General features: G+C 41.2%; 1 protein-coding gene and 1 long non-coding RNA gene across 2 annotated transcripts; both read right to left on the minus strand.

Annotated features, from left to right (window-relative positions):
• Nucleotides 1-1,798: 1,798 nt before the first annotated feature.
• Nucleotides 1,799-2,348, minus strand: LOC134444102 (caspase-1-like; the record flags this gene model as incomplete). Its single annotated transcript, XM_063193560.1, has 3 exons — nt 2,334-2,348; nt 2,150-2,233; nt 1,799-1,975 (listed from the first exon to the last, which is right to left on the minus strand). Coding segments are annotated over exons 1-3 (276 nt in total), but the record flags the coding sequence as incomplete, so codon positions are not given.
• A 179-nt stretch (nt 2,349-2,527) lies between these two features.
• LOC134444103 (uncharacterized) lies at nt 2,528-8,719 on the minus strand. Its single transcript, XR_010033872.1, has 4 exons — nt 8,661-8,719; nt 8,428-8,501; nt 4,746-4,895; nt 2,528-2,702 (listed from the first exon to the last, which is right to left on the minus strand). It is a non-coding gene; the product is annotated as an uncharacterized LOC134444103 (long non-coding RNA).
• Between the last annotated feature and the right edge of the window lie 5,226 nt (nt 8,720-13,945).

Below are 13,945 nucleotides of genomic sequence, written 5' to 3' on the forward strand. Positions count from 1 at the left end.
TGGGGAAATGTGTGATTAATCGGTATAACGGCGTCTTCAAGGTGTACCGATATCAAGGGAAAAATGGATTTGCGCAGAAACCGTTCTCTGGACTTGTTAAGATCGCCTTTGCATCTTCCATTATTTCCCTCGAATATCCCCGGACCACACTAGTTGGCTGTTTATTCCTTACAAAATCTTCACGTTATCATTTGTACCTGGGGTATTGCTAGGTGCAGTCTTTAGGACGATATTATTAGCCCCCCTCCTGAAATTAGATTTATTTCTTCTTGATTATCTCACGTGAGACTATGGACCATTATTACAGTTTCTCTTATTCTGGAAACAAAATACACTGCTGGAGATAATGTCCAATAAGGTGGAATATTTGAAATTCTTGAATTTGAATATTGTTACATATGTGTTTTAAACAAAAAAGAGCAAAAATGACAAAGACAAAATTATTAGCCCAGAGATAATTAATAGTCAATACGGTGCCATTTATGAACCAAAACTGACAACAGTCTCTGATTAGTTGTTAACTAGGTTGGCTTGGCACATGTCCCATGGGGCACCTAAGTCACGCCCTTCTACTTCCGATCCGTGGGGCTGGAGCTCTCAAAATTTTGAATGAGAGTTAATGGAGCGAGTCAAGCTAAATCCTCATCCCGTTTAGCATGTGCTCCGGATTTCACATATGATGACAGTGAATTTGAAAGGTTTGGATTTGCGTCGTATAAGACCACTCATTTTCGACACACAAGAAACTTTATTTTATCTTTTGTGCAAAACTGTGCTGTTTAGAGACTACACGTGCGACCTCGCATATCTGACATGAAGCCGAGGCACAGCCAACCCTACTACGCTGCACCACGTCGGACATGCGACGTCTGTTGTGTAGTCCAAATAATTACACATATTTTTGCACACACCAACTCAAAAATCGCTTACCAAGTGAAGTCAACCAAGCACACCATGCAGTCACAAGGCACAGCATATGTAGTGATCGACGGGGAAATGCGAGGTGGGTCGGAAAAAAAAATAGCTTTCGATCAGTTTCATTAGGCTACAGCCCAGTCAAAAGTTTTTGCCTTCCTTCCACAGTCCCACGAGCCGCCCGCGAAAGGGGATGGTGGAGACTTAGGTGCCCCCCACTATGGATTTTGGCCCCATTTCTACATGGCAAATTGTTCCAGCTAGTAATAATACCGCCCTCAACTATGTAGTTGAACTAAGAATACAGCCAGCCTCAAACTCCACCCAAAATACCTGAGAAGAAAACGAATGTTGCAAGGGTCTACAGTAAGCACATCTCTTGCAGCCTTCAAGAAACAAGTAAAGACCTTCCTCTTTCGAGAGCATTCTACTAGACTAATGCTTGAGCTGACACCTAGCCCCAGGGCAGACTCTTGACATGATGTTTAGTTTAGTTTGTGTGTGTTGTGTATGTGTTTGTGTGTGTGTACTCTTTATTTAAAAAAAAAAAAACTAACCCCTCTTTGCAATTGCACTTGTTGTTCTGTATATTTCATGTGCACTTTGTATTTGCTTGTGATGTTGGCTTGATTATGTCCTCTTTTGAAAGTCGCTTTGGTTATAATTATAAAGCGTCTGCCAAATGCAATGTAATGTACAGTAATGTAATGTTGGGATGTTGTGAATTCAAGAACCTTGATTAAATATGCCACAATGAAACCACAAATGAAACCACAATTATCTAAAAATAAAACTCCTAAAATAATAAACAAAAATAATGAACCATTGTGCTATTACATTAACTATTTTCCCCCACCACTTCACGTAAAACTAGCTGTGGTACCTGGGAGGTCAGATTCCTAAGTGTCACCACCACGTATCCCAGTAGTTCAAGAAGGACTCTCATCCTGTGCTCATCAATCTCTGCCCCACATCTGTAATCATGGTGCACAAAATCTAAATTGTTGATGATCAAAGCCAAGCGACTCCTTCTTGCCGATTTGTCAAAAGACAAGTAGATCTGGACAGAAGAGAAGAGTTGGAAAGACGTTAGAGCAAGAAAGTCATACTGTAGTTGTTAGGCATTTAATGTTTGAGGGATATTTGTTAAATAAATTCTAAGATAATGCCAAATAATAGAGTAAACATATTCAGAGGTATTTATTGTGTTTTATTGTGTTGAGTAAATACCTACATCATCTTTGTCTGACTGGAGCTTGTCACGCTTGAACTCTGGTTGACACAGTTTAAGAGATGACGGGGCTTCAGGCTGGGAAATCTGAGGATAAAGACACCGACATCAACTGCACATACAGTATACAGCAAACTTGTGTAAAACAAGAGGAATTATTTTTTTCTGGGAAAAGCTACTGCTTGACTGCTTGAAATGGCATATCTATTTGTAGAATATCAGAAAAGTTTTGTTTAATTGTGTGGGCTGCAAGTTGCATTGGAAGTTGAAATGAATGGTATTAAGAGCATACACAACTAAATATGTCAAAACTATTACACTTTATAGAGTGAACCTATCGTTTCTGATCTTTGTCTTGGTAGTAATGTGTTATACCTTCAACTGTCCACAGCCCAAATTTGCACAATGTTTGCCATTGATGTACGGCCCTTTCCATTCCCTTTGGCACTGCCAGCAGAACTGATATGTGTGGCCCATCTTGGAGGAGCAAATGGAGCATAGCACACACAAGTTGTTCCAGGTCTGCTCTCTCCACATTGGACTGGCAACCTGGGCACTGTGGGACAGGTTAAAAGAAATTCAGATTTGAAATGGTCAAGACGTCATCCATCACACAGTGGAAGGACCTGCTAGGAACAAGATACAGTCATCCGAGGTTACTAGCTTGTAAGCCTGGTCTTACTGACAACTACAGTATGCCTTATATTGATTTGGTAACACTTTATTTTAGGGATACATCTATTAGTACTAATACATACAATATTAATGCCTGTGTAAGTAACTTGTAAGGCATGTACTAAGCAAAATAAGACCGTTGTTAAGCATGTATTCACAAATGTCTTGTTCATGCCCAATTAGGGATTTATTACTAATACAACCTTAGTAAGGACCAGTAAGCCTGTATTTCTATTTATTAGTAATTAGTAAGTGGCAGAATACAATGTGCATAAGCTCCCGACACACTGTGTGAACAAACTCTGAACGGTGTGAAAACTGATGCGGAATAAGGGTCCCTATTCTAAAGTGATGCATTGCTCAGCCCAGATGGCTTAGGGTCCCCGCACTACCAAAGTCCCCCTCATTACCTAGGGCCCCCACAACCTTGCCACCCCCATTCTACAAAGTGTATGGGAATATTAAATAGCTATTATTTACACAGCTAAGCCATCTAGTTTCCTCTTCTTCATAGCAGTGTTAGGAAGGTAACAGGAGCCTATATATAGCAAGGATTGAACGTACACTTGTCAATGGCGGTGGGTTGGTGAGATGTAATTTTTTCATGTACCACTGAGTTTTAATTGTAAAAAAAAAAAAAAAAAATGAATGCAGAATATTAGAATAATAGTTTTGAAGCAAAACAAATGTATTATTTTGTGATAATTAAGTTAATATTTGAGAACACTAGCTTCAAGAAGTGCAGTGCATGATGGGTACGCAATCTAGGCCAACAGACAACCTACCCAGCTCTGAGCCTATGTCCTTAGCTCCTCCCCTCACTCGTGAAATTTAGATGCTATCCAAACAATTTGCCATGTACGTAACAACAGAAATATGATCATTGCTGCATTGGCCATGCATTGCATTTCTGACTAAGGGCGTACCCATCATGCAGTGCACTTGTTGGTGCTAAGTTTCTCAAACATTAACTTATTAATCACAAAGGAAGAGCTTAGTTTCGCTTCCAAACTATTACTCATCGTTATATTCTGCATTTATTGTAGGGTTTTTACTATTAAAACTAATTGATGTATGAAAAAATGACATCTCACCACCCACCGTCATTGAGAAGTTTACATCCAATCTTTGCTATATAATATTTCCAACTACTCTCTGATGTACTGGGTAGAATAAGTGAGAGCTACATATCTCCTGAGTTTAATGCAGATTCAGAAATGTTCTTACACTTTGTTTCCCTGGGGGTAGAGTGGGGACCGTAGGTAGTGTGGGGGCCCTAAGCCATCTGGGCTGAGCAATGCTTCACTTTAGAATAGGGACCCTTATTCCACATCTGTTTTCACACTGTTCAGGGTTTGTTCACACAGTGTACAGGAGCTTACACGTTTCTGGCCCTTACTGCTTACTCATAAATAGAAATCTAGGTCTACTAGGTCCTTACTAAGGTTATATTGGTAATAAATCCCTTATTGTGCATGAACAAGACATTTGCGAATAAATGTCCAACAACTGTCTGATTTTGCTTAGTACATGCCTCACTTACTAAGTCATTAATATTGTATGTATTAGTGCTAATAGATGTATCCCTAAAATAAAGTGTTACCGATTTATTTTGTTCAGAAGGTCTGGACGTGCAGAATTGAGCACTGATTTCAGGTGGACTTTGTTTAAGTTCTAAGAGATTGGACCTCCTTTGGTCGTAACTCGTGACATGTGTATTGCACCATTTCCTCTACATTACAACCAACTAGATAAGCAACTCTTTTTTATTTACAGCGAAATAATCGTCTCGGACTTACTAACAATATCAGTTAGATTTAATAATGTGAGTCAAGTTTATATTTTCTTCCTGTAATATGATTAATGTGTTGTAAAATTAGTGTTTTGTTGAAATGTTGGTTTGTGGGAAAAAAAATAAACTTACATTTTTGTAATCACATAGTTTCGAGGCAGTGAGAGTTGCAATAGTTTCTTCAAAATACTGTTGCTTCTCTGGCTTGAGATGGACCAGCTCACACAGTCTTTGATATGATATGCCAGCACCACATCTTGGGCAGGTGAACTCAGTATGCTTCTAAAAAGTTAAGAAAAACAAAGAAAAGAAGTCTGAAATATGTTTGTAGCCCCATAATGCATGCCGCTCCACCATCTGTAATGGTCCTTGAAAAGGGCCTTTAGTAATGCACCATGACTCATTGCCATTCAAGTAACGGCAAATCTATAACGCTGTGTCTTAACAGGATAAAGGGTCAAATATACACCTATTGTTGAGGTGTTCCAATATCACTCTCTCTCTCTCTGAGTGGGCTCTGACATAAACCAGTGGAAACAGAAGCACTAATCCTTTGAACCAACCCTATTCACAGCCCGGACATCGCCATGGTAGACTTGTTGATCAGGGTATGGAACTACTGGCTAACTTTTACAGTATATGACATATGCTGGGAGGCGTGGTTGGAGGCAGGGTGGATGCAACAAACTGTATAGTGTTTTTGGGCCATTTGCATTTCAATACAGTGAGATCAAAGGCAATTTTCATGCTGGCATGACAAAGTCTATTCTATTCTATTACATTACATTACACTTAGCTAGCACTTTTATCCAAAGCGACTTACAGCTATTACAGAGCATTGGTTACAGTTCCTGAAGCAATGTGAGGTTAGGTGCCTTGCTCAAGGGCACCTCTGCCATGGAGGGAGGAAGGGATTAAACCTGCCACACTGTGATCTACTGTCCAACTCCCTAACCATTACACCACGGCTGTCACCACAATCACAGACGAATCATCTAATCCACCTCTTTCTGTGTGTAGTTGTCCTTCTACCAGTGTTGAAACATGTTAAATGCAGTGTTCATGGTGTGAAGCAAGTGTATCCAGTTAATTACATGATCCTAGAGTAGAGTAGTATGCACTTTGTTTAATAGTTTACTTCCACAACGTATGCTGCCCGTTCACAAGTGGTATGTTTTTCATGTAAATGCAGTATGCACATCATCAATTTCTCCGTGACCAGATGCTGTTACAAATATGTAGGCTATGTATATGTACTGTATGGCATACACAACTAAGCCTACATGGAAAGTCACTCCAGGAGAAATTTAAAAATCTGGGGATCTGCAGTACACTGTGCATTTTGTTCCAATTGTCCCTGTATGGTTGCCAATCAAGATCACATTACGGCAGCGTTTCTTAACTGGTGGGTCGGAACCCAAAAGTGAATCACAGAGGGGTTCTGGGTGGGTCAAGCAGCTGTGGTGTAAAAATGTATTAATTCACCCTTTTATTGTCACAAGATGTGGTATTGAATAAATTACTTTGATGTCGAAGAGGGAGTGAAACATTCTACTGTTTTTCGAAAAAAAAAACTATTGTGAAAATATTACTTTGAGTCACATATTGAGCATAAACAGTAAGTACTGCACAATAGCAGCATTCGCCGTTGTGGAAACAACCAAGTTATTTTAGGCAGCACCATTGAAACCCATTCATCCTCCACTTGTCCGTGATCACCATCAAACTTCAATACCACCTGAAGAACTGAAGTCATTCTCACTGGTTAAATATTCTCTGATACTAACAAGCATTAAACAATTTCTAAGGAAACTACAATACTTAAAAAGTGCTTGATGCAGCAAAGTATGAGTAGCACATGCATTTTGATAGTGATGAAAGTGTGAATGGCTGAAACATTTTAAGAACTTGTAACACTCTTGCAACAAGCAGTCCCATCTAAACCAATCTGTTAATCAATGCCTGGCCTCACCTGAGTACTAAGGGCTGTTATGCCATTATTCAATTACGACCTTCACCTGCCAAATCTCTGATGACTCTGGTCACATGGTACTCTTGCACCTGTATATAAATCTGGACTAACAACACTTCAGTTGCTTGCCTGCCTGCTGGCTGGCCTTCATAGCACTTGCTTGCCTACAAGCTTGCTTACAGGCTTGCATACTTTCCTCTTTGTGAAAGCTTGCTTTGTGGCACTTGCTGTGTGTGGCATCATTTGTGGCATCGTTGCATATAATGTACTTTAGGCATTGCTTTGAGAGCTAGCTCGTTTTCACAGACTGACCAATGCTATTTTCATCATTGGCTCATTAAGAGCTGATATATTGAAAAGCCCCCCTCACACACTCCCATTGTCATTGTAACATAGCACTGCATAGGCCTAAACTGAAATTGTATTCATGCCCCACACATTCAAAGGACCACCCCAAACCAGCATCTTAATAAAGCATAGTGGCGGCATGGTATCATGCTCAAGTCACTTCAGTCATGGTGACCGATGGGACGGTGGGGCGGTAACATGACCAGGGTATGGAGAATGATGGGTGGGAGGGAAGTTGCCATGGCCATATTCATGAATGCAACTATGACCCAGTAATTGCCTGCTATCTCACAGTACATCTTCAACTTTTTAACTGTAGTGTACCGTTATTTTACCTATACTACTGTATAAATATTGTAGAGCACTTTTAGTTTAACAATACTAATACTGTGAATGTTCTGTAGAGTACTGTTATTTTAACAGTTCAATTGCTGCTGAAAAATAGTTATATACTGTGGTACATTAAACAGTACTGAGCTGTATTTGATGTTTGGTGTGAAATAACAGTAGAATTACAGGTAAATATAATTGCCAGTAACTGCCATTATTTTGCAGGGGAAATCTATTACAGTGTAGACATGTTACATGTCAACAGACAAAGCAAATTCTGATGCATATTTATGAAATGCATTATTATATCAAATGTTATATTTTTGATCATNAGATCAAAGAAAGCTCCCGCACACTGTTCACATTTGCATGGTTTAATGCAACGTTTCGGTCTACTGACCTTCTTCAAGCAATTCCTTGAAGAAGGTCAGTAGACCGAAACGTTGCATTAAACCATGCAAATGTGAACAGTGTGCGGGAGCTTTCTTTGATCTAACGTTGGTGACTTTGGGGTTCCACTCCTACGCACCTGACCAAGGAGGTGTGCAAGAAAATCTTCACTTACTACATTTTTGATCATTACCATATTTGAAGATTCCGATGGTGCGAGAAGAACTTGGTACACAGTGTAATGACCATGGACAATTGGGGGGCCCAAGACTATTCCAGTTAAGAACCACTGCATTACGGAAGACATTACATTTAACATGTAACTTACATAGCTAATTGAAAAATACTGAATGTGAAAGCCCACCTAGGAACCTCCCATTGTCATTGTGACACAGCACACAATGAAACTGCATTCATGCCTCAACCTTGCAAGGGACCAGCCCCAACTGGCGGCCCAAGGGAGCAATGTGCAAATATGCTCAGGTTACCTCAGTCATGGAGGAGGAAGCGTAGAGAGCAACAGTTAACTCCCATCTCCCACCATCGGGAGTCGACCCATGACTGCCCTATTCCAGCTGAATAGCAATAAACTTCATATCATCACTTCTTCATCTTTTTGTCTGCAAGATTAGGTATCCACCTATACATAGAGAGAATAATCACTTAAGATTGTCTCTGATTTGAAAAAAAAACTATGTTGTTTCTGTCCCTTGTCTCTGGCCTAGGCTATTGTCTACTCAAGGTCTAGGCTACTGCATAGCCTAATACCCTCACTTGTTCAAGCTGGTACTGGATCCACGTAATCAGGTAATCAGGTGGTATGGGATGATGACGACATGGCAGCTGAACTGCAATGAAAGCATAGACTTTTTTTTACTGATGTCAGTGGGTTACGTTATCAAAAGACAGTCGATCAAAAGGCTATAGGCCTACAGTATGATATCGCTTCATAACACTTGTAACTTGTAGCTATTGGTTCACTGAGGAAGATACAAAAAAATACTTACGTGATGAACTGATGCGTTTATTATTTAGGCCTACTTCTTCATAGCAGGGTTGAACTGTGCATGTAAAACACAACGAAAATTTTACATTCTACATTTGGAATTCATAACGTTGTCTGCGTGGTCAACACGTCCCGTTTAGCCTACTTTCGGTTTCACTTGGAAGAATAGCTACTAGGAAATTGTTTAAAATAGCAATATGGTACACCTAACACAATTGTTCTGGAACAAATGCACCCGTCTGTGTTAATGATTAGGCTACGTTAATCTTAACAGTAGTATGTACAGGTTAAGGTGGTATTTCCTGCTTGGCGTTTGCCTGACGCACCTCCTCCAGTGCACTTGGGTCAGATGCAAGGTCCTCAGCTGGTGACACCTTTCTCTCATGTTTCTCTGATAATTTCAAGATGCTTTTTGGAGAAGTTTACAGTGACCAAAAAGTTTGCTGAGCCCGGTTTAGACCTCGACTATGGAGCTGCTATGGATGGATGATAGACCAGTTTCTGGTTGTCATGTGACTACTAGTGGTGGATTCCCCAAGACATTTTCTAACCTCATATCACAGGAAAAGACAGGGTGTTATGTTTCTTACTTATAAGAAAGCAGATGTGCACACTGGCGTGCAAACTGATATAATTTATTAAAGTATTACTTAACAACATGACTCGGACGTGACCGGTTTCAATGTAGCCGAGTAACTGAACAACTGACAGTAGGTAACATAGCAACAGTATACATTCTGTAAGAGGTTCCGGTAAGTATCGTAAGGGACTATACGTAAGGGATAATGTATTGTCCACACGTGACTATAGGAAAATATTTTCCCGACGAGGCGAATAACACCCCCCCGACGCCGAAGGCGGAGGGGTGTTATTCCGCTTCGAAGGGAAATATTTTCCGATAGTCACGTGTGGACAATGCATTATCCCGCTTATTATACGGCTTTTACCAACATTAGAAAGCATAAGTAGTTAACCAGTAGTTTAAAATAACATATTTATTGCCATTTTATAGCGTGCACAAAGAAAGATAGTTCGTGGAACGTTCATAATTTAAAAAGGTTAACAAGCAACAGAGTTTGGCTACTTTCTAACTTGTTACAGTCACATTGCACTTCAAACTGTTTGCAGGCTGCCTCGTTCACTGCGTGATATCTACTAAACTCGGGTTCATAACAGGAATATTTCTATCTAATCGGCGACAATAATCCAGAAAAAAAGCATCGCAACCCAAGCACTGCTGTGCGCCCTGACCATGGATCCTGCTACAGGCAGAGCTCTGTGCGCCAGATGGTTGGCTGGAGGAGAAACTGTCAATGAACTCCTCACTTGTAAAAACAAAAAAAACAAAAAAATGAAATAAAAAATACTAGGGTTAATAAAAGATGTCATGACAGCGGCCAGCGGACAGTGACAGTTTGCTTTCTTGGAAAGGCAACACTCGGACTTGTTGCTGATGAATCCTGATGGGCTACCACTCTGCATTTTTTGTTATTATTAACTTCGTCAGGATGACATAACTGTTAAAATTAATCACTGAATGAGACTTCTAGTGTTGTTGCAATTCCGCTTCGAAGGGAAATATTTTCCGATAGTCAAAAATGGACAATACATTATCCCGCTGTGTGTGGACAATACATTATCCCGCTTATTATACGGCTTTTGCCAACATTAGAAAGCATAAAGTTAGTTAACCAGTAGTTTAAAATAACATGTTTATTGCCATTTTATAGCGTGCGCAAAGAAAGATAGTGCGTGGAACGCTCATAATTTTAAAAGGTTACCAAGCAACAGAGCTTGGCTACTTTCTAACTTGTTACAGCCAAATCCCTAGTAACAGAGAACGGAAAAAAAACGTTTGACTTTGGTTCTCTAAAGGTTTGGTTATAACCAAACCAAAAATCTACCACTTAAAAACGTTCCTTTTGGTTACGGTACAAACCAAACAAATACTAACGTTCTTGGACTTTCAGGGAACTACTCATATGAAACGTTAGCTAGTAGTTACGCTGCTACCAATCCACAACGTTATGTTAAGTTGTTTTTCGGTTGTTTCTGGCTTAAGTAAGGTCAGCCTATGCCATTTTTTAATTAATTTCTTATAATTTATTAATTATTCATTACCATTATTGCACCAAAGTGCAAAGAGTGAAATGCAAAATAGGATATATCATAGCCTATTTGCTTTTAATTCAGTGAAGGGACACAAACATGGGTCTACAAAGAATACAAAGTTAAATGTTTCATTCCAAGCGGGCCCATTTAATGTGTGTGTGTGTGAGTGTGTGTGTGTGTGTGTGTGTGTGTGTGTGTGTGTGTGTGTGTGTGTGTGTGTGTGTGTGTGTGTGTGTGTGTGTGTGTGTGTGCGTGTGATAGGCAGGAGTGTCTAGCATGTAAGTTTGGCTGTAAAGAGTCCACATATTAAATGGTAGCTGGCCACTGCATTTTATCTTGTACAAACCTGTTTGTCGTTGTGTTTGCAGTGTTTCTGACTACATTTGTACACAGACCTATAATCTATAAATAGGTCATTGAAGGCGATAAAGCCTTGGTAGGCCTAATGCTATTGAAAGCACCACAGATCAGGGTGTCTATAATGCAGACACATCTCTGCCTGTGACTTCAGTTAGGCTTATTCAAATGCAAATGCCCCTAGCTGTTGACTCACGGCTGACTGCCTTTGCTGCATCAGTTCTTGGCACGTTATGATTGGCCCTCACCTGAGAAGACCCACCCCCACAAAAATCCTGAAGAAAAAGAACCCCTCAAATCTGCCATTTGAATGGAGCTGACCTAAACTGCTGGTAAGACCACAAGCCATGTGAATTACATACTGTAGTGCATAGAGCATTGTTTGTGTGCATTGTGTGTGTGTGTGTGTGTGTGTGTGTGTGTGTGTGTGTGTGTGTGTGTGTGTGTGTGTGTACGGTATGCAGCAGTTTAAGGGGAGGGGGTGTATTTATCTATCTATTTCTAAGTGTGTGTGTGTGTGTGTGTGTGTGTGTGTGTGTGTGTGTGTGTGTGTGTGTGTGTGTGTGTGCGCGTGTGTTGCAGCAGGCTGTGTGGAGCTAAAGTGGCATGGGTGTGGGGGTGTATTTCTAGTGTAGATTCATTTACTGCTAAGTCTTTGACATGCATTGTAGTTCATTTTATCCATTTTAGTATACCAGCCACAGGCACAAGTTACCATCAAACCTTCCTGCTCGATTGAATGCAATGCTACTGTCATACTATGTATCTTCTTAACTCATCAGTTTTAATCCTGTGTGTATTTTTGTCAAGTATGTTTGTAAACTGAAATTGTGTGCTTACATTTATGTTGGTGTTGTAATCTGTGTTGGTGTTGTTGTATCTAAATTTCCCCACTTTTCATTGCGACAGGTACAAATTGCTTGGGTAGCATAATGAGGTCTGTGCCTTTAATTCATGGCAGCAACCGGCGGTGACATTGGGTAGGCCCATCATGTGACCGGGAGGCACCAATAGGCAGCAGTTAAAGTTCTTTAAAAACAGGGCACCGGCTACTGGCAAGGGGGAGATCTTATTGTTGTCAGTTTAGCAGTCTGGTTTCATTGTTGTTCACGGGGAAAGAGCCAGTCCTGTAGAGTCTCAGTATAGGAGCTGGTGACTTGAGTGTTGCGTTTCTAGCCAGACTGCTGGGAACTACTTGGGCCCAATCTCAATCCACCCCTTACCCCTACCCCTCCAAACGGAGTCTGCCTGGCCGAACCCCTCATTTTTGAGGGCTACAAAGTCCTCCCCCTTACCTCTACCCCTCTGCCTTAACGACTATTGGGATACCCCTACCCCTACACAAAACAGAGGGGAGGGGTAAGGGGTAGGGCCAAGGGGTGAATTGAGATTGGGCCTTGGTCTGTCACATGGCCTATTTTCGGTATGTACCATATTGCCCTGTCGTTCACCACGTCAGATCAGGCTTTCACAGTATATATGTACCTCAATTTCTGCTGTTGCCCTGTCAGGTTTTGGACTCCGGTGTTGTGTCCTTCTCGTTACTGCTAGAGTAATCTCTGTGCCTCGCCGGTCATGGTGACTGGCTGACCCGGTGCGGGGCTCTGTCTGCTGAGTGGGCTGCTGTTTTGGTTTTAAGTTTCAGATGTGTCAATGAGTGTGCGTGAGAGTTTGGACCGACAGTGAATGCATGGGTTTTGAGTGCTCAGGAGAACGTGATCTGTCCTGGTTAATGTGTGAGTGCAGGCACGTTATTTTCTTTTGATTTGGTTTGTTTCTTTCTTGTGATTGTGGATGGGAGGTGAGAGTTACCGTCAGATTGATATGTGATTTATTTTCTTTGTTTGTTTGAACTAGCTTACTACACACATTACTTGCACCAGTCTATTGTCTGGATTGACCCAACCCAGTAGCTTTTTGGTGTGCTGTGCTTTGAAGTGCCCTTGAGTGACTTATGGGGTGGAATCTTTTATATGCATGCCAGTTTTAAGTAGAAGTGTTCACCTGTCTTGCCGTGCTAATCTTTAACTAAATCTATCCTACACTTTGGGGATAATCTGGACATTTTACTGATTGATATGTGTGTAGCAAGTCCCACATCAGTGTTTATGTATTTATATGCTGTACTATATAAATCAATTGTATTATTAAAAGAGAAGTAATCATTTCCTGACATCCTGTGCCCGTGTCCTAAAACGAACCTGTGTGTCTTCATTCATGTGCTAGTGGGTTAGCTCAATTTTCCAGAGGGACTGTGGCGCCCTCTGGTGGCGTAGTCGGTAATTACATTTACAAACCTAAAAAGTCAACCTCTATATCCACTCTGTTACATTTGGCCTAGATTCGGCAGGATTAGGACACAGGAGACGGGTGTTGGAGGTTTTGGGGTGTGCTTTCTCTTTATACATTTATCTGCGCAGCGTGTGTATGAATGTGTGTGTGTATGTGAAGTTTTATTTTATTAATTGTTTGTATTACAAAACAGCAGCCCATTCCAGGGACAACCCAGGGTGACCACGTGGGTTTCCTTGTCAGTTGGCAAATCGGTGCCTGTGCAACATGGGAGAAGATGAGGAACTCGCGGAAATAAAGGCCATGGCAAGAAGGCAAGGGGAACAGCTAAAGCTGCTGTCCCAATTGTTAGACCAACAGCAGCGGCCCCAACCAGGGTCGCATGGGGCGTGCATCACATGTTGGCGGTGCCAGCAACCTGGCCACATGGCTCGGGACTGTGACGGGCCGTGGGTTCCTGCTGGTGCACCATCCTCGCCATCGCCAACAGTTCAGCGGGGAGGTAATCTCCAGCCCTCCCCACGT

This window comes from Engraulis encrasicolus, unplaced genomic scaffold (genome assembly GCF_034702125.1).
Source record: "Engraulis encrasicolus isolate BLACKSEA-1 unplaced genomic scaffold, IST_EnEncr_1.0 scaffold_459_np1212, whole genome shotgun sequence".
Lineage (NCBI taxonomy): Eukaryota > Metazoa > Chordata > Actinopteri > Clupeiformes > Engraulidae > Engraulis > Engraulis encrasicolus.